Below are 20,410 nucleotides of genomic sequence, written 5' to 3' on the forward strand. Positions count from 1 at the left end.
TTGTAAACAAAAGGCTAGATGATAAATATTTTAGAGGGTTTATTTTTTTGTCTCTCTTAAGATTTTAACTCTGGAGTTACAGTCTGGAAAAAACCAAGGATAATACATATGTGAATGGCTGTGGCTGTGTTCCAATAAACCTTTATTTACGAAACCAGGTGGTGGGCTATGTGTGCCGCACATGCCCTAGTTTGCGACCTCTTTGTTTCATAGTACGGGTTATTCCCGTATATCTGAAATTGACTCCATGCTCTGTCACTATGTCAGGGCAAGTTTCCTGGCTTCTGAGCTTCAATTTCTTAACCCGAGAAACAGAAACATATATACTTGAGACAAGTTTTTTTAAAGGCTCAAAGAAGATAAACTATAACATGTTTCATCACGATGCCTGGCACAAAGTGACTATTCTCCAAATGGATTCTCCTTAATGATGTCATTTGATGGCTGTATACTATTAAGTATCACTCAGTCATTTTTAGTCGGGCTGGGACTAGAGTGTCAAAAAAACTCAGTAATCAAGAGACATTACATTTTAATGCAATATTTGCAATTGCTGGTTTTCCCTTTTGCCTCAGACTCCAGTAGGACTTTGTACAGGACTTTGTTAATGATAATATCTTTATTTTTTTAAATATTTTGCTCATCATAGGTTTTTTTTTTTGGCATTCACTTCAAACTTTAAAATATTTCATTGGAATATTTTCTATTTTGATAAATAAGTTTGGGTGAGTGCTTCACCTTAATACTGGCCCTTTTGATACTTATTTATTGAGTGCCTTCTGTGTACTGCGTGAACCAAGTAGTCAAGTATTTCACATCATGGAGGTTATTTTCTCACGAACTGTATACTCGAAAGAAATGCACGAGGTCAAGGAAATACAGCTTGGATGAGAAGACTATTTTAAATAGCTAAGTTAGCAGAGTGTCCTGTGATTTGATGCACTGAAAGGAGTTAATGTTCTTTTTTTCTCTGTTGCTTCTGCTGGTTTCTCCAGGTTTTCCTTATAGATCCCCTTCGTTGGATGTTACCCACACTGTAAATTGATTGAAATAGAGGAGAGTGTAAGTTGAAGTGAACTATTCACAGTGTGTCACAGAGGCACAGAATCCATCGTGTTGTTTTGGCGTCACCTCATAAATGTGGCACTTTACGTCTAGACATTTCCCCGGATGGCACTCAATAGTTAATACATTTTGGAGCATACATTCCTCCTTTTATAGTTGTTGCAGGAAGGGTGTGAATCATCCTGTCTCTACCCTCTGAAGTGCTTCCCAGACCCACACACCCCCTCCACCCCAGCTCAGCTGTTGAGTGAACACCTCATAAAATGATTTTTAATTCCTTGTTCTTTTCCTCTCAGCCCTTATATCATGGGGTTGGTCTGTACACTCTTAGCCCTTGCAAACACCAAACTCTTAAAATGTGTCTGGAAATGTTTCCCTGTTCCTTCTCATGATGGGGATTTCTCATAAGCTGAAGTAGTTTCTGTTCTACAACACAGTATGAGACTAGGTACTTACTGTAGAGAGAAATGGTGTGAAAAAGGCCTTCCACTCAAAGACAGGAAGTTCCAGCACTGTCTGAGCCAGACTGAACTAGATCCTAATTGTCTGTCTTGTTTGCCCCACCCTGAGATGAAATTGTGACCTTTGGGAATCAAGCGTGGTCACCTTGGCAGGTCTTCCCTAGGTAGTGACTTGCGTTGTGTCTTGTCTCTGAGGCTGAGGACTTCAGAGAGAGGCATCTGGTCCCATTAAGTCAGACATTCCTGTCCCATGGCCTCTGTTTTACCCATTGTGAATTTATAGTCAGGGACTTCAGGACCTGTTCCCTCTTCTTTTGTCTAAATGAGATCTTAAAAGCCTTACCCAAATTTATCCTCTCCTCTAGGGAGAGAGGAAAGGAAGGAAGGGGAATCCGGAGATGTTATCCTTATACATTCCATCCAGCATGCGTTCCTGATTTTTATCTTTATAATTTGACATTTTCTTCCTAGTGATGAATGGGGAAAGCGCTGAGTGATTTAACTGTTGGTATTTTTAAACTAACATTCTGATTATCTCCTATATTTCTTCCATCACAAATAGCAGAAAGCCTAATCAAGAAGTTTTGACTACAAAGACACTTAAAATTGAGAAGTCTAGAGATCAAATTTGAATCTCAGCATTTGTTTGGTCAGGTCCTACCCCTTCTCCTCACCACCTGCCTTTTTCCCTGTCAGCTTTGGCCTCCACCTCATTCAATCTTGATTCAAAATCAGTCCATTCCTCGCCTCTTCTCTGCTCCCATTCAGGGAGGAGGTAGGTTGTTCCCTCAGACTCAGAACAAAAATCTGGAGCCTGGTTTTGAATGTTGTTGTTCAGTCGCTGAGTCGTGTCTGACTTTTTGTAACCCGATGGACTGCAGCATACCAGGTTTCCCTGCCCTTCAGTATCTCCTGGAATTTGCTCAGAGTCATGTCCATTGAGTCAGCAATGCTGTCTAACCATTTCATCCTCTGCTGTCCCCTGCTCCTTTTTCTTTCAGTCTCTCCCAGCACCAGGGTCTTTTCCAGTGAGTCAGCTCTTTGTATCAGGTGGCCAGAGTATTGGAGCTTCAGCTTTAGCATCAGTCTTTCCAATGAATCTTCAGAGTTTATTTCTTTTAGGATTAATTGGTTTGGTCTCCTTGCAGTCCAAGGGGAGAGTCTCAAGAGTCTTTTCCAGCACCACACTTCAAAAGCATCAATTATTCATGCTCACCCGTCTTTATGATTCACCTCTCATATCTGTTTATGACTACTGGAAAAGCCATAGATTTGAATATACAGACCTTTGTTGCCAAAGGTTACATTGAATCCTATCAATTCAGTTCAGTTTTGTCATGTCCAACTCTTTGCAACTCCATGGAATGTAGCACGCCAGGCTTCCCTGTCCATCACCAACTCCCAGAGCTTGCTCAAACTCATGTCCTTTGAGTCAGTGATGCCATCCAGCCATCTCATCTTCTGTCGTCCCCTTCTCCTCCTGCCTTCAATCTTTGCATCAGGTGGCCAAAGTATTAGCGTTTCAGCTTCAGCATCAGTCCCGATGAATATTCAGGACTGATTTTCTTCAGGATTGACTGGTATGATCTCCTTGCAGTCCAAGGGACTCTCAAGAGTCTTCTCTAAACCTCCCACCTAAAACATTTCCTCTGAGCAGGAAAATCCCCTCTCCTCAATGGTTTAGTCCTGGATTAATACTCCTTCCTGAGTCAGTCTTTTGTCAAGGACAATGGAATTAAACTAACGGCCAGATGAGCAATCAGGTGCTATTTTTGGAGCCCTGGAGCAGGGTCACATCATCCAGAATTTAATTTTGGTTGTGGTTTCCAGGTGAAAGTACAGATAATCATGCTTACCGAGCACTATTAGTACGTGCCATGTACTGGCGGATGCACTCTGTAATTATTTGTGTAATCCTCACCAGATCCTGTGGTTACTTTCAGGACTGTATACAGTGAGAGTGAATGTTAGCTAAAATGTCAACAAAATTTAATGTGCCTGTTTGATTCTTTCAGGTGTTACAGGAAGTATTCTTGTAACATTTAGAACTCTTTGGAGTTTTAGAGATGATCTGGAGATCAGCAACATGAATGCTTTTTAGTCCTTTTTCCATTTTTCATGTATACAGTGTTTAACTTACAACACGTAGTTAGCTACCAGGGGTGGAAAATGCAGAATAGTCATAAGTTAAGTCACATAAACTTTTTAAATTAAAAAATAGAACAGTTTAAATACGTGTTTTAGATTTGGGAGAAAAAACATTAATTATACTTTTAGGTTAAAAAATACATTATTTTTGGATTGTTGCTGTTGGTTAAAAGTAGACACCTAGATGCCTGGATCAAGGTAATGCTTTTAATGTAAATTCCTTGAGGGAGGCATTAATAAGCATATTTGACTAGTAACAACATATAACATGTATATTAGTTTTGTTTTTAATTAGATTTAGACAGAATTCATTATTTTTAATGGCTTTTCATTAGTGAATAGAAATCATTATTTGGATATGTTATTAGTAAAATAAACTCAAGGTATATGCTTATTTTCTGCAAAGAATCTCTTATGTATTTAAAGAATCCATTGTTTGAAATAGACATTGGAAATTCTTTGCTTTTAGACACAAGTATGATTTATATACTCTAAAGATAGCATTTTTATCTCTTTTTCTCATATCAGGTATTAGTAGCGAACTACATTGAAGTGAGATGGTTTACTTACACTATAGAAAAGTCGTATTGCTAACCAGTTATATTTGCTCCTCTTAGTTTTTCAAGTAATATTGTTGGAGATGTGGAGGGGGGTTGAGATGTGTCTCTCAGATTTTTATTTTTCTTTGAACACATTAGCTTAGTTTGGGTTCAGAATTTATGCATGTCAACTGAGTTCTTTGAGTTAAATATGCCTTAAAGAAGCAGTGCAGATTAAGCAGGGTCTCAGACGTGAACCCAGATTTACAGTATTTGCCGTTATTTTCACAACCTAGTTCTTTGAGTTAAATATGCCTTAAAGAAGCAGTGCAGATTAAGCAGGATCTCAGACGCGAACCCAGATTTACAGTATTTGCCATTATTTTCACATGGGGAATTGTCTGCCTTAAAGAGGCCAGTTGGAATTAATCTCCAGTTGTGATTTATTTACCCTCCTGTAGAAATACGTTTTCTTGGTGCTAGTCTACTGCAGTGTAAGCATCTCAAAATGAGAAAATAGAGTGACTCGTTAATGGTACACCGTGGAGGTAGAGGTGGGTTCTTTTCATGCACAAATAAGCCATAAATTAAGCTAATAATGTTTTTCCTTAGCTATAATTTGTCCAACTTTTGAAGATTTTTATGTAACCTTAAATAATGAAATATCCTTCTTTAGGCCACCTCTCTTTTCCTTTGGCATTGCTCTGTGCAAATTTCTTTCTTACAAAGAGGGTGACAATAAGCACAGCATTATCTGTAAATCAGTATCCCTCTCCTTCATCCACTAGGCCATAGAGCTACCCCCAAATATGTAACAGTAAAGTCAGTAAAAGCTAGATATTAAAATGTAGCCCACTTAACAACTTAGGTTTTATTTGCTTTCTGTGAGTTTCATAAATATGTCTTCCTCTTTCTTCCAGCCTTTATTCAGAGCTCATGGGTTTTCTGACCAATTTCCATGTTTGGTTCCATTATTCAGTCTCAAATACCACATTGCAGTTTTGGTCTTGGCTCCTAAATCTTCTTTGGTTTGTGACAGTTTTTTATTGTCTCTGCTTGCTTGTCATTACCTTAAGGACTATTGGCCATGTGTTTTGTAGAATGTTCCGTTCCTCAGTATGGGTGTGTCTGATGTCTTCCTCATCATGGGGGTTATGGATTTTTAAAAAAGAATCCATGATCCAGAGAGATGATATGGAGTGGGAGGCGGGAGGAGGGTTCAGGGTTGGGAACTCATATACACCCGTGGCAGATTCATGTCAATCTATGGCAAAACCAATACAGTATTGTAAAGTAAAAGTAAAAATTAAAATTAAAAAAATAATAAAATTTTAAAATAAACAAAAATCAAAGAGTGGTTCTGTACCCTTCTTACCACATCCTGTCAGGATGTGCGTGATAACCCGTGATACCGAAGGTGGGTTTGACCTCCATCACTTGGCTGAGGTGCTCTTTACCAGGCTTCTCCATTGAGAAGTTGCCTTTCCCCCGCTTTTCTGCCTTATTCTTGGGAAGCTAGTCCCTAAATGCAGCAGGTGCTAGGATTAAACTTCACCTCCTGAAGGGATCAGCTGTACTTCTGACTCTTGTCCTCTGCCCATGTGGGAAGCACTTCAGTTCAGTTCAGTTGCTCAGTCGTGTCCAACTCTTTGTGACCCCATGAATCGCAGCACGCCAGGCCTCCCTGTCCATCACCAACTCCCAGAGTTCACTCAGACTCACGTCCCTCGAGTCAGTGATGCCATCCAGCCATCTCATCCTCTGTTGTCTCTTTCTCCTCCTGCCTCCAATCCTTCCCAGCATCAGAGTCTTTTCCAATGAGTCAACTGTTTGCATCAGGTGGCCAGAGTACCGGAGTTTCAGCTTCAGCATCACTCCCTCCAAAGAAATCCCAGGGCTGATCTCCTTCAGAATGGATTGGATCTCCTTGCAGTCCAAGGGACCTAGTAAATTTCTCTCCACTTCTGATGTAAATTTCTCTCCTTCAGGTGTCTCTCCTCTCTCCCTGTGTAGCACTTAATCCCCACCTCCACCTACCGTAGTCCTTGCTTGAGTGCACGGTTATTTCCTTCATTATATATGGTCGGGTTCTTGAGGAGGGATTGCTGTGTATTTTATAACACAGTAACAGTGCCAATAATCACACCAACCACCATGCACCGAGTTTCTATTGTTTTTTTCTTATACTGAGTATCTTCTGTGGCTTATCTCATCTGATCCTCATAACCAGCCTTTGAGGTCTGATTACTGATGTTCCCCGTTTGTTGTACAGATGAGCTGACAGATGAGCTTACAGAGGCATCCGTCGCATCTCCACCCCTCAACCACCATTTCTTAGCACTGAGCCTGGTACTGAGCATTTGTTGAGTCAGTATTGAAGTGACTTTGTTGATGAAGTAATGAGCAAGACTCGTTTCCTCCTTGATTGACCTTTGATTGGAGAGCTCTGCTAAAGCGTAGAAAAAATGAGCATCTTAAGAATAATCGGTTCCCAAAAGGTTTAGAAAGCAAAGTTTTATCACATTCCTTTCTTTTAAAAAACCTTAATTGCCGTTGGTGGACTTGTTAAGTTTGCACATAGATTCTATCCTGTACATCATGTCTTTGCTGATAACACTGTATCACTGTTCAGATTAATGTAATGTCTTAATGAAGAAATGAGTGTTTACTTTGAGAGCTGACATCTTGAGTCCAGGAAATGAAGACTTAGGAAGAAATCAGCAGATAGAAGTGTAAAATTAAAACCACAGTAATGACAGAGAACATGTCATGAGAAGACAGACCTATGGAAGATTGCTTAATGTCATCTTCCAATTTATGTATTTGTGGTAAAAATATGTATACTAGGAGCTCATTGTCTATACAGTTCTATGTAGACAGTAGAATGAAGTCAAACAATGTAGAGAAGGAACCTGTTCTCATAGAGTAATGAGCTGGTGGGGAAGCCAGACAGTAAAGAGTAAATAATTACATTGATGATCAGATGTCCTTAGGAAAACAAGAACCCATTGCCAGGAGAATACAGACCCCTGTGCATTTCTCACAAAAGCCTCCTTGGCAAGGGGATATTTACACTGAGGTCAAAACCTTCAGCCAGGAGTTTCAGATGTATGCATTAAATTTATTAAAAGGAAAATACTGGGAATTCCCTGGCAGCCCAGTGACTAAGACTCCGCACGTCTACTGCATGGGGCATGGGTTCGAGCCCTGGTCCGGGAATTAAGATCTCCCTGCCAAAAAAAAAAGAAAATATTTCTCATTCTAGATTGAGGGAAAGTCACTGTTAAATTCCCTTGGTACTAATATGTTGGCAGTATGTCTCAATCAGATCTAATTCATACTAGACTCTTAACAGGTGAACAGGGAGTTGCTCTTGGCAGCCGAGCTATGCTGCGGTTTCTACCTCTGAGCCCCATGCCTCCCCTTTTTTGAGAAGATAGCCTTGCATGTTAGATTGTCATGTCAGGGTTGGTCCAGCTGTTAAAATGCAGATATTCTGAGAAAGAGTCAATAAGAGGAAGCAACAATGCACGTGACTTTTTCTTCTTATTTTAGATGGGTAATCCCAGACCTGAGAGAGGAAGGTGAAGGTGAAGGTGAAGTCACTTAGTCGTGTCCGACTCTTTGCGACCCCATGGACTGTAGCCTGCCAGGCAAGAATACTGGAGTGGGTTACCATTTCCCTCTCCAGGGGATCTTCCCGACCCAGGGATCGAACCCAGGTCTCCTGCATTGGAGGCAGATGCTTTAACCTCTGAGCCACCAGGGAAGCCCAAGAGAGGAGGCTTCTTGCTAATTGTTTTCCCTCCTTCAAAACTAGGTTTCAGTTAACCACAGTGGTTTTGTTTTGTTTTGAGTCATGTTTTTAGCTTAAAGGCATTTACTCATAGTTTTGAAAAACAAAGCATTCAATGCTTTGAGACTTGTGCATCTGGAAATGATTAATGATATAATTCTCAGTCCTTTATAAAGTGTCTGAACACTGAAGAGATTTATACAGTGTGGAACGGCAGTGGTGCTTCAGCGTGAGAATAGGTAATCGATACCTGCAAGCTTGGAAAAAGTGTTCTATTTCCTCCACTAATGACATAAGGGGTTTTTGCAAAGCAAGGGTGTCTGGATCATGAAACACTCCAAAGAAGAATTAATTTAAAATCTGAAGTGGAAGATCAGTTTCAATTAAAATTGCGCTTGAGCATATATTGGGTAGAAGTGTGAAAGCAAGCATGGTAGTTGGCTTAAATCTTCAGATTGTTTCCAGTGAACAAATGAATCTCACTGATATGAACCCTGATTATATTTTTATAGAGTGCTAACTTATATTTCACCCATGTCTGGCAGGTTATGAGAAATAATGTGAATGGCAAGTATCTATCAGAGATTACAGAGTATTTTTTTTTTATTAGTAGGATAACTGCCAGGTGTCTAGGTGTTTTTACAAATGATGGCTTGTGTTCTTAGTTCTTTGGAGTCACGTGTGTTAGAATTGATTTTTTACCATGCATTCTTTTTCCATTGAGTGTAATTTTATTGTAGTAGTGAGTTTCTGAAAGACATTGTATACATACATACACACACACAATATTCTAACACTTAAGTTTCCATATTTCCAACATACAGGCCCAGTTGTAGCTTAGCCAGAATTAACATGGTGCTCAGCTATCAAATACATCAACGGCACTTTATTCATAGGAATCTTTTTGGTATGTGGAAGAAAATCTAGAGCAAATAGGATAATTGGAGCCATTCCCGTCCGCTTTCCTCTCCTTTTTTTCTTCAAGTATATTGATGCAAGGTGAAACATACGCAAATGCACATTCTGTTCCTTCGTGACTCATCTCACTCAGTCTTAGGGAATTTGACCAAGAGGTGACATGACATGAGGAAACAGCCCTTGACAATTCCTAATGTAGCTGGAATCGTACAGTAAAGCAAGTGGTGATGCTAACTTTTTGCAGAAAGTCTTCTGGCACTTACAAGTAATTTTGAAATGTAACCTGCGGTTGCTGAATCTCTGCCCATCAGTGAACGTGTTCTTTCTGATAGTCTTTTATCTTAGTCTTTGGGATATGGATTAGGGAAAAGGACCCAGGAATAGAGTGAGGCTGAGCTCTTTGCCAGACAGCAAGCATTTGAATCATTTTGGGGGCAGCTTTGTCAGTTACTCTTGCAGCCATGAAGCTTCCATTACTGTGACTGAAAAGGTTTTTTGTGGTCACCCCTTTGTTCATGGTACCCCTATTTGTATCTGCTGTGAGCTGTATCAGACTTAGTTGCTACTGCTGCTGCAAAGTTGCTTCAGTCGTGTCCAACTCTGTGCCACCCCATAGACGGCAGCCCACCAGGCTCCCCCGTCCCTGGGATTCTCCAGGCAAGAACACTGGAGTGGGTTGCCTTTTCCTTCTCCAGTACGTGAAAGTGAAGTTGCTCAGTCGTGTCTGACTCTTTGCGACGCCATGGACTGTAGCCCAGCAGGCTCCTCCGCCCATGAGATTCTCCAGGCAAGAGTACTGGAGTGGGGTGCCATTGCCTTCTCCAGTATCAGACCTAGGGGAATGGGGAAATCCATGGTCAGTGAGTGTGTGGTGGGTGTTGGGCACAGGTGTGGACTCGTATTTGGTAGCAGGGAGACCTAAGATGTCCTCCTGTCTTCCATCATGCAAGGCTAAGTATGGAATGAGGCAGAAAGGAATGGGTTCATGGATGAGTTGATCACCTAAAGTCACTTTGGCCATTCATCCTCTTTTACTTGGTATGTGAAGAAATTTAAAGCTAAAAAAATCCTGCTAGGAATACAAGTTTGTATATATGTTTGTTTATACACAAACTAAACTGTATTGATTGAGAAGTCTAAGTTTTATCTTCTAATTATTATGCAGTTATTATATGCTGCTATATATAAAACAGAGAATTAAGAAGGACCTATGGTATAGCACTGGGAACTACTCAATATTCTGTAATGACCTCTGTGCAAAAAGAATTTGAGAAAGAATATGTATATATATAATTGAATCAATTTGCAGTATACCTGAAACTAACACAACATTATAAATCAACTGTACTCCAATATAAAATGAAAAATTGAAAAAAGTATACCTTTTAGACCTCTTCTATATCTGGTTTTCAAACAAAAAATGTATCGTAATCTCTCTAGTAAATGATTTTTTTTCTAGTTGACTACTTCTGCTTTGTCATGTCACAAAGCTTGTAAAAATTTCTCTCCCTATATCTGCTTGACACTCATCAGGGTTATGCATGATAGCTGCATTCTCTTTGTCTATTTCTGTGGCATATGTCCCTCCAAAATCTTTATTTATATGAATGCTGAGTCCAGTCCTAAGGTAGTTTTATATCGCCATCTCCTATGAAAGAGGAGCTGAGAAAGAGAAGTGGGTGCCTTAATACATACATGTTCAAACTGGCTACACGGAAAAATCTCACAATTAGCCAAAGGAAAACCATATCCTATTGACTACATTGTTTGTGGTGACTCTCATCCAGTGTTGTGTTGCTTTCAATTTTTTTTCCAGTTCAGAAATTCCTAGAAACATAACAAAAAGTTGTGTTTCGTATAATGTTCACAATAGCAGAACATGTTAAATTGATAAAGGTGTTTTCTTGTGAATAAATGCTCTGTTTATTTTAGGAAAAATATGTTTAAAACAATTATTTTAATGTGAATAACTCTTGACAACCCTTCTGCTCAATTTTCTTAATTGGGTAACAGAAAAAAATGAGCAAATATTTGGTTACAAATCAAGAAGCAAAACTGTCTGAAGTAACATTTTTTATTTACATTTTCTTGCCCTACGGAGCAAGTGGCTTGGGCTGATAGCTTTCCAAGGCACTAACATTGTTAGGGTGGGTTTACATAGGAGAATGTATCTTGGCAGATGACGTGCTTGACTTTTGTGTGTCTTATTCATTCCATCCATGTCCTTTGAGCCACAGGAGTTGAAATCTTGTTTTCTCTTAACAGGTGCCTACGGTCCTGAGTACTGGGTCACGTCCAGTGTCAGCTGTGGGGGCCATCAGCAGTCGCCTATAGACATTTCAGACCAGCATGCACGTGTCAGTGAAGAGTACCAGGACTTGCAACTCGATGGCTTCGACAACGAGTCTTCTAACAAAACCTGGATGAAAAACACAGGGAAAACAGGTACAGTATCTTCTTTACCTGTCTGTAGGCCAGCATGAAAAGTTTCTGGTGTCTCTGGTCTGTACCTTAACCATGACTTGCTCCTTTAGCTGTGCATGTTCCTATAAACGTACAGCTGAGTGAGAGCTCTGGATTTGATCCTCGGTTTAAGAACCGCTGCTTGCTTTACTAGCTGTGTGATTTTGGGCAAACTGCCTAACCACTTTGTGCTTACAGATTTTTTTTTTCAGTGTGATAGGGAGGCAATGGCACCCCACTCCAGTACTCTTGCCTGGAAACTCCCGTGGACGGAGGAGCCTGGAAGGCTGCCGTCCATGGGGTCGCTGAGGATTGGACACGACTGAGCAACTTCACTTTCACTTTTCACTTTCATGCATTGGAGAAGGAAATGGCAACCCACTCCAGTATTCTTGCCTGGAGAATCCCAGGGACGGTGGAGCCTGGTGGGCTGCTGTCTATGGGGTCACACAGGGTCGGACACGACTGAAGTGACTTAGCAGCAGCAGGGTAAAAATATAAAGATAAAAACGTATATGGATAATGAAATTGTATCAATCTCATAGAATTGTAAAGATTTGAGTGGGTCAGTCCATGTAAATTATATAGAATGAACTTTGAGACCTCTGTTTTAGTATGGGGACCACTAGCCATATGTTAGCTATATTTAAATTTAAATTAATTAAAGCTCCGTAAGATTAAAATTTATTCCATGTACAGTTTTGTTTTTGTTTCCTGCCTTCTTAGGGTGTCTGTCTGCAATGTTGGAAAGCAGAGGAGACACACGTTCAGATCTTTGTACTTTGGGGATAGAGATAGGGTTACCTTTATTTTTTTCAGCTTTGTTAAGATATAGGGCTTCTCAGATGGCGCTAGTGGTAAAGAATCCACCTGCCAGTGCAGGAAATGCAAGAGACATGTATTAGATCACTGGGTCAGGAAGGTCCCTGGAGTCAGAAATAGCAACCCACTACAGTATTCTTGCCTGGAAAATTCCCTGGACAGGGAAGCCTGGCAGGATATAATCCATGGGGCTGCAAAGAGTCAGACACAACTGAGTGCCTGAGCACACATTAAGATATAATTGGCATATAACGTTTTGCCATTACATTTTATTGGTCATTTCTTTTGCAGTGCAGAGCTTTTTATTTTGGTGAGTCTCATTTGTTTGGTTTTCTTTTGTCGCTTGTTCTCTTAACGTCATATCCAAATTATCATTGACATGACCAATGTCAAGGAGCTTTCTCCCTATGTTTTCTTGTGGGAGTTTTATAGTTTCAGGTCTTACGTTTACGTCTTTAATCCATTTCAAGTTACTTTTCATGAGGGATGTGAGGTCCAGCTTCATTCTTATATGTGAATGTCTCATTTTTCCAGCACCATTTATTGATGAGGCTATCCTTTTCCCGTTGAGTATTCTTGGCTCTTTTTGTCAATTATGAGCAAATATTCCTATGCGTGGGTTTATTTCTTAGAATCTAGATTTTATTTCATTGGTTGATGTGTTTATTTTTATTCCAGTTCCATACCGTTTTGATTATCTTAGCTTTGGAGTATCATTCGAAATCAAGAAGTATAATGCCTCCAGCTTTGTTCTTCTTTCTAAGGATTCCTTTTCTTATTCAGGGTCTTTGGTGGTTTCATAGGAATTCTAGGATGGTTTTAACTTATTCTGTGAAAAACACCATTGGAATTTTGATAGGAATTTCAAAGAACCTATAGATCTCTTTTGGCAGTATTGTACTAGCCACGTTTCGTATGTTCAGTAGCCATGTATAGCTAATGGCTACCATAACAGGCCACACGGTCAGAGAACATTCTGTCATTACAGAAATTTCTACTAGACATCACCATGCCAAATGCACAGATGGAAATGCATTTCTTGTCTCCCTTGAGAATTTGATTTGTTAATATTTGTTTTGTATTATAATACAGATGAACTCTGTCTTATCCCTCTGTGTATCAGACCAGCAGTTTGATCCTCCGGCTTCATTTTACCTACCTCACCTTTCACTTAGGGTCCATGAGTATGAAATACCACATTTTCAGAATTGCTAATGCAAAATACTTCCCTCTTAATCACTACCATGCAAATAACAATTACAGATTGTTGATGGAAGTAGCAGAGATTGCCTTGCTCTGCCCCACTGTTTGATTTGAAAATAAATGCCTGGGTTTTGTATTACATTTGTGCCTAGTGTTAACTGGGATTCTGTGGTGCTAAAGGTATTTTTTATCTTATTTTTCTACTTTTATAACCCAACCCATTAAAACTGACTCTCTCTCTCTCTCTCTTTGAAACGATCCCTTTGTAACCAAGGATGTCAGTACAGAGCACTCTTAGCAATCCCTCCAGGAGCCTTGGCTGCCTGAAGCCCTCATGCGAAGCTAAAATGACTTCATTATCTGTCTTTTGGTCCCATTCATGTTGTGGGTCACTGAGTTGCCTTAAAAAGAAAAAAAACATCTAAGTGGCTGCACGTAGAACTTTAGGGCTCTATTTTCTTTCTCTGAACCAGCATTTTTCAGAGATTTTTTTGTGGCTGATTTCTTTGGGTTGGTCTGACTTGATCTTAGAATTGTTTTCCACTCAACACAGTGGTTCCTAGCTTCGAGCTCTTTTTCATAATGTCCCCATAAACAGGTCTTCGAGCATTATAGCAGGCTACCTTCTCCTTTTCCTCGATTCATCCATTTGACCATTTGCTCAGGACAAACTTGTATACTGGTGATATTATTTGTACACACCTTTTCACCTGCACCTTTCTACTCCCTGAGTTTAGATGGTGTGTTTATAGTTACAATTCAGATTTTTTCTAACAGTAGCTCTGCTTTGTATTTCAAATGTGAGTATCCTTTGGAGATCTGTGATGGGAATATTACTCTACAGACAGTCTGAATGTGGTGGACGAGAGCTTTGCTATGCTGGGGTAATCAGATCTGGGGGTTGAGTGCCACCTTGGTGCCACATTCCGGAAGCCTGCCAAAGGCAATTTGCTGGGCTCTGTGATACGGTTTTCTACTTGACTTGCAACGCTTGACAGCCTTCTGCAAAGATAACATGTTTCAGTGACAGCTTTCAGCTTGGTATCTCCAATGACAGGTTTTAGACAAGTGTAGGGTTCACTCAATGCAAGTTGATTCATGACCTTGGTCTTCTAGAAGCTGATTATCAATCTCTGTCACTCTCCGGGCCTCCAGAGTGACCACAAGTTGTTGCCTGTCTGTGGGCGCATGCGCCTGACTTTTAGAGCACAGCCATCCAAATATGAATACATCTGTCTCCGAAATTCAGAAGCACGGCTTTCTGAGAAGCCGAAATAAATCTTTGTTACTTCTCAAACTGTGCTTATGACTTCAAAATTTATGATATCATGCTAGAGAGGCTAATAGCCCATAGATAATCAATCTAACATGATTCCGCAGAAGTGATTTTTTTTTTAAGTACCAACTATTAAAAAACAATTATTTATTTATTTTAATTGGAGGCTAATTATTTTATAATACTGTGGTGATTTTTGCAATACATTGACATGAATCGGCCATGGGTGTACCTGTGACACCCATCCTGAACTCCCCTCCCACATCTGTCCCCTTCCTATCCCTCTGGGTTGTCCCAGTTCACCAGGTTTGAGTGCCCCGTTTCATACATCAAACTTGAACTGGTCATCTATTTCACATATGGTAATATACATGTTTCACCGCTCTTCTCTCAAATCATCCCACCCTCATCTTCTCCCACAGAGTCCAAAAGTCTGTTTTTTTTATCTGTGTCTCATTTGCTTTCTTGCATATAAGGTCATCGTTACCATCTTTCTAAATTCCATATATATGTGTTAATATACTGTATTGGTGGTTTTCTTTCTGACTTACTTCACTCTGTATAATAGGCTCCAGTTTCATCCACCTCATTAGAACTGATTCAAATGTGTTCTTTTTAATAGCCGAGTAATATTCTTTTGTGAATATGTATCACAACTTTCTTATCCATTTGTCTGCGGATGGACATCTAGGTTGCTTCCAGGTCCTAGCTATTGTAAACAGTGCTGCAATGAACATTGAGGTATGCAGTGTTAAATATAAACATCAAATTGTATCTTAGTTCTCTTAAAAGAGTTTCAATGTATGTTTCTCTAGAAACTTGGGTGCTGGAAAACCTGTCCTGTTCTTTTTTTTTTTTTTTTTTCTTTTTAATATTTATGAACCTAGGAACAGCTTTATTCTCCTGTTTTTAAAATGCCAGATAAGTTCATAAATATTCCAGTATTTTTAGAGAAATGAGGATCCATTTGCTTTGTCTATGTCTGGATCATATAAACTGAGTTGAACACAGTACAAATACAGGGCAGGATGCTGTGTATCTGAATTAACTCTGGGAGTTGATAATACCAGCAGTGAATAGTGTTGATAGGCAAGCTGGATAATATTAGTTTAAAAAAGTACATATCATTGTACTTTAGTTTTAAAAGATTTGACCATTTGGGGAAACTGAATAAAGGGGACACAGGACCTCTATATTATTTCTTAGAACTACACATGGATCTACAGTTATCAGGAAGATTAAAAGTTTAATTTAAAAAAAAAGTATATTATAAGCCACATTGTCTTTGTTATCATCATTCATTTTGGATCTAACTTTCTTGCCTAGATGCCAAAAAAACCTTATTTTTCTTCAGTCATTAACTTTTGAGCCCCCAAAGTCTTTTCTTGAAACTTGCACTTCTACAAAATAAATTCAGGAAGAGATACTTCTTTTTTCTGTTGGAAATTTACAGGTCACTTATCTGTAAAATAGACTGTCTTTTGGATATTAAAATATGAATACAGAAAGTTAATATTTAAAGTGGCCTGTTACATACAGACAGTAACTTTCCCATAAAACAGTTCTAATGTTCATATCTGTCTTAACCTGTGAATAGGATCATATATCCAATCCAGCATAATCAACAGAGCAATGTGGTTGTCCGTAGTCCACTTCTCGAAAGTTGTCTAAAATATCTTTAGAAGACAGATAGCATCTCTCTGTTTCTTTCCGAACAGCCCTAACTCTCTATTGTGCCAGTTCTCATTTGATTTCATCTAAAGTTATTTCCCTTTCTTTCATTTTTGTAGAACGAAAAGATAATGCATTCAACAAGAACATTTCAAGAAAATCTTACTGTTCCTAGCATTAGCTTCTAAATAAATGATTGGAATTTAAGATGTAGATAGTGGTTCTGGTGTATGTTAATAAGCCATGATCTTCTGTGAGTTTTAACTATTTGGAATGTGTTTATTTTTCCACCTCTTTTTCTGTTACCTTACACTAAGGACAAACAGTAAATACACTTGCCAAAATGCACGTTACTACTATTTTCACACTTCATATTGATTTGCTCTATTTTTTCTTTGCCTACATTCTTTCTTATTTGTCTACGTATACCTGACATAGAGGATTAAAAAAGTAGCTGTTAATAAAAGTAGATCAACAATTGGGAAAGTCTGCATAGATAAATTGTGGAGGAACCATGTCCTAATATGTTGCTGAGCCCATATAATTCAGACAAAGATCAGGAGACAGTTGCATCTACTCTATTTCACCTAGTCCTTGGAGCTTTTATGATAAAGCAGTTTCATAAGAACCTACACACTTAAACTAAGTCTCAATGAACAGTCTCACTGCAGCCTGGTAGAAAGAGAAAAATACAATCTTAAAAACAACCTCAGTCATTTCCACATGCTGGTTCCGTGGCTGAGCATGTCAACCCAGCTCAGTACGAGGAGCATTTGACACTGCTTCTCTTTTTGCTCACCTGGTAAGCCCCACTCCACCCCAGCCAAGCGAGTGTCGGACCAGAAAGGACACTCTACGTTCATTGCAGTTGCCGCTTGATCAACTGCTGCCTCCGTGGTGCCCTGAAGAGTCAGGGTTTTGAGCAAGGTTGGTGGAGAAACGGACACCAGCCTTCCTGAGAGCCATCATGGGCTCCTTACAGGATTTCTAGTGGTGATTTTCATGATGCTTGATTTCTGGCCAAATTCACGGACTTCAGTGCTCAGCCCTCACTCAGGAGGGAGTTCCATAGTTTCAGCATGACTGTCCAGGTATCACACGCATAGAAAAGCCTTTAACAGCTCTGAGATTGGTGGAATATTCTAGGAATTCTCTGTGTGCTTGTCTTCTTGACTCTCACTGTTTGCGCTTCCTCTTCTGTTACTATTGTGTACTTCTTTTACTAATCTATTTCTGTCTGTTCATGTGTATATCTCCACATGCTTTCGATTTTTGTGGTTTCGCCCTCTCCCATCTTTTCTCTCACATCTCCCTGAATTTCCCCTCTCCTGTAACAAGACTGGCTCTTGCCTGTTGGTCTGTCTTTACTCCCAGCTCCTGACTTTGTCCCCTTTCTCTCCCTTCTTCCTGTTGTCCTTATAGCTAGTCGCAGATGAGAACCACGGTTTGAAAAGGGGTTTTGCTTACTCTGTGTACGGAGTAGAGTGCCCAGCATTGATGGTGAAAATCTTAGTGTGTCCTCATTTCAATAAAACCGCTATTCCTGGCATATTGATGTAGGATAGGTTTTTGGAACAAGTGAAAATACAGTGATCTCCCAAGTCCATGTTCTTAGGGTTTCCAGTTTGGCTTGATAAGAAACCATTACTTATTTTTATTCTATCATCCACAGCCTATTGCAGTGATATTGCATTCACCTTATCTTAGTGATCCTTGATAGGTACTGAAGAGGGACTGGCATTGGAACTTTTCCCCTGGATCACATTTTCTTCTTCAAGCTGTGAGTGTTATTTATGCCATTAATGAATTGGTCATTTTGCTCACAAAGAGGCTGCCAAGCTTTCTGGTTAGAAGCAGAGCATCAGCCAAGTAGACAGATGTTTGAAAGCATCTGGGTGTTCCGCAGCATTGACACTGGGCCTGCCCAACCCTGTGTTTGTAATACTCCGCAGCACCTCTGGTTAGCTCAAGGTTGCCCAAAAAAGAAAATTTAAGTGTAATTAAGAAAAAATTTCGTTCTTCTTTGGGGGATGCTAAATGTGCGTTGGCTTTTCATTTTTAAGATTTTCCTATTTGAAATATCCAGATCCCTTATTATTTAGCCATTAAAAAGAGTGAGATAAAGCCATCTGCAGCAACGTGGATGGACCTAGAGATTGTCATACTGAGTGAAGTAAGTCAGAGAGAGAAGGGGAAATATCATATGACATCCTTTATATGTGAAATTTAAAAAGAAATTATACAAAGAAACTTACTTACAAAACAGAAACAGACTCACAGACTTGGAGAATGAACTTATGGTTGCAGGGGAGAGGGATAGTTAGGGAGTTGGGGATGAACATGTACACATTGCTATATTTTAAATGGATAACCAGCAGGGACCTACTGTATAACACAGAGAAATCTGCTCAGTGTTATACGGCAGCCTGGATGGGAAGGGAATTTGGGGGAGAACAGATACATGTGTATGTATGGCTGAGTGCCTTCACTGTTCATCTGAAATTATCCAATATTGTTAGTTGGCTATACTCCGATACAACATAAAAAGTTTTTAAAAAATCAGATATCCAGATTCTTGGATTCTTGTCAGCCTGTTAGCTTTCAGTCTGAACCCTGAAATTCCAGTTGGAGCTATTTCCCCAGGTCTCTCTTTGCAAGACACACTGCAAGCTCTGTTTCCTGCCTGCCAAGCTCCACATCCTTTCTGTTATTCCCCCAGCCCTAGCCCTCGCTCAGGTAGTAGCAGCTATCTTCTGGGTAAACTGAAGCTTAATTTACCAATTACAGAATGGGCAAACCAGTGCTTTGTTATATAACTAGACTCATATAGATTTTGAACTTGGAGGATAATTTTTAAAGCCCACTTTGCTGTTTTAGGGCATAGAACCTTCTACTGGGTTGTCATCCAACATATTTTATGACTAAAGGGTCAACTATTCTGCCTTGTCCATCTTGCTTAGTTTCAGTTCAGTCACTCAGTTGTGTCCAACCCTGCAACCCCATGGACTGCAGCACCCCAGGCCTCTCTACCCATTGCCATCTCCCAGAGTTTTCTCAAACTCACGTCCATTGAGTCGGTGATGCCATCCAACCATCTCATCCTGTGTCGCCCCCTTCTCCTCCTGCCTTCAATCTTTCCCAGCATCAGGGTCTTTTCCAATGAGTCAGTTCTTCGCATCAGGTGCTGGGACCTGTTTTCCCCACCAACTGTACACTCTGTGAGGACGGGAGATAATACCTCATTTAAAATCTTTCCTTTCCTTCCCAGTAGGTGCAGGTACATATTAGATAAATTAAATGCTGGTGCCTATAGGGAAGTCAGTAGAAGGTTAGCACTTGAACTTGTGTGTGTTGATTTCCAGACCAGGGAGTTTCTCTTTTGACCAGGAGCCCCAAAGCATTCCCTGATGCACGCTGGAATTGTGGGTGGTTGGAGGTCTCAGCACTAATGATCCAATAATGGTAGTCTTTCCCCATCTTGTCATGTTGAAAGCTGGTTGACAAGTGGTGGAGATAAGATACTGAGGGGCTTATTTTCCTTTTCACATCAATTTTTAAAAAACTTTTGGCATCTGTTGCTACTTAGTCAAATTTTAGTGGGAATACTTGCTTTGCTACTGCTGCTGCTAAGTCGCTTCAGTCGTGTCCAACTCTGTGCGACCCCATAGACAGTAGCCCACCAGGCTCCCCTGTCCCTGGGATTCTCCAGGCAAGAACACTGGAGTGGGTTGCCATTTCCTTCTCCAATGCATGAAAGTGAAAATAGGCCAGCATTATTTAGACACGTTGAGTATAATTTATTAACTGTTAATGGATGTCCTGCAAAGAATGCAGCGAATGCCTGGTCCTCAGTCACCCCGTCACATTCAGAAAGTAATTCCTTATCCATGGTGTGACTCGTATGTCTCCCCTGCCCCTATGCAGAGCATTTTTGCATTGTGGGGAGCCCTGGACACAGGGGGAATCTATGAAAGCTGTGGATCCTCTTCCTGGAAGACTGTTCTAAACAGTAGTTATACAATGCCGTCTATTTTTTAAATATAATCTT

The 20,410-nt window shown here is 40.0% G+C and overlaps 1 protein-coding gene across 2 annotated transcripts in view; it reads left to right on the plus strand.

Annotated features, from left to right (window-relative positions):
* Positions 1–20,410, plus strand: part of PTPRG (protein tyrosine phosphatase receptor type G) — a 768,800-nt gene that overhangs the window by 429,324 nt on the left and 319,066 nt on the right. For both annotated transcript variants that reach the window (XM_052648333.1, XM_052648342.1), the window contains exon 3: positions 11,193–11,372. In XM_052648333.1, coding sequence (XP_052504293.1) covers positions 11,193–11,372 — 180 coding nt within the window. The remainder of the gene's footprint in view (positions 1–11,192; positions 11,373–20,410) is intronic.

This window comes from Budorcas taxicolor, chromosome 1, assembly GCF_023091745.1.
Source record: "Budorcas taxicolor isolate Tak-1 chromosome 1, Takin1.1, whole genome shotgun sequence".
Classification (NCBI taxonomy): domain Eukaryota; kingdom Metazoa; phylum Chordata; class Mammalia; order Artiodactyla; family Bovidae; genus Budorcas; species Budorcas taxicolor.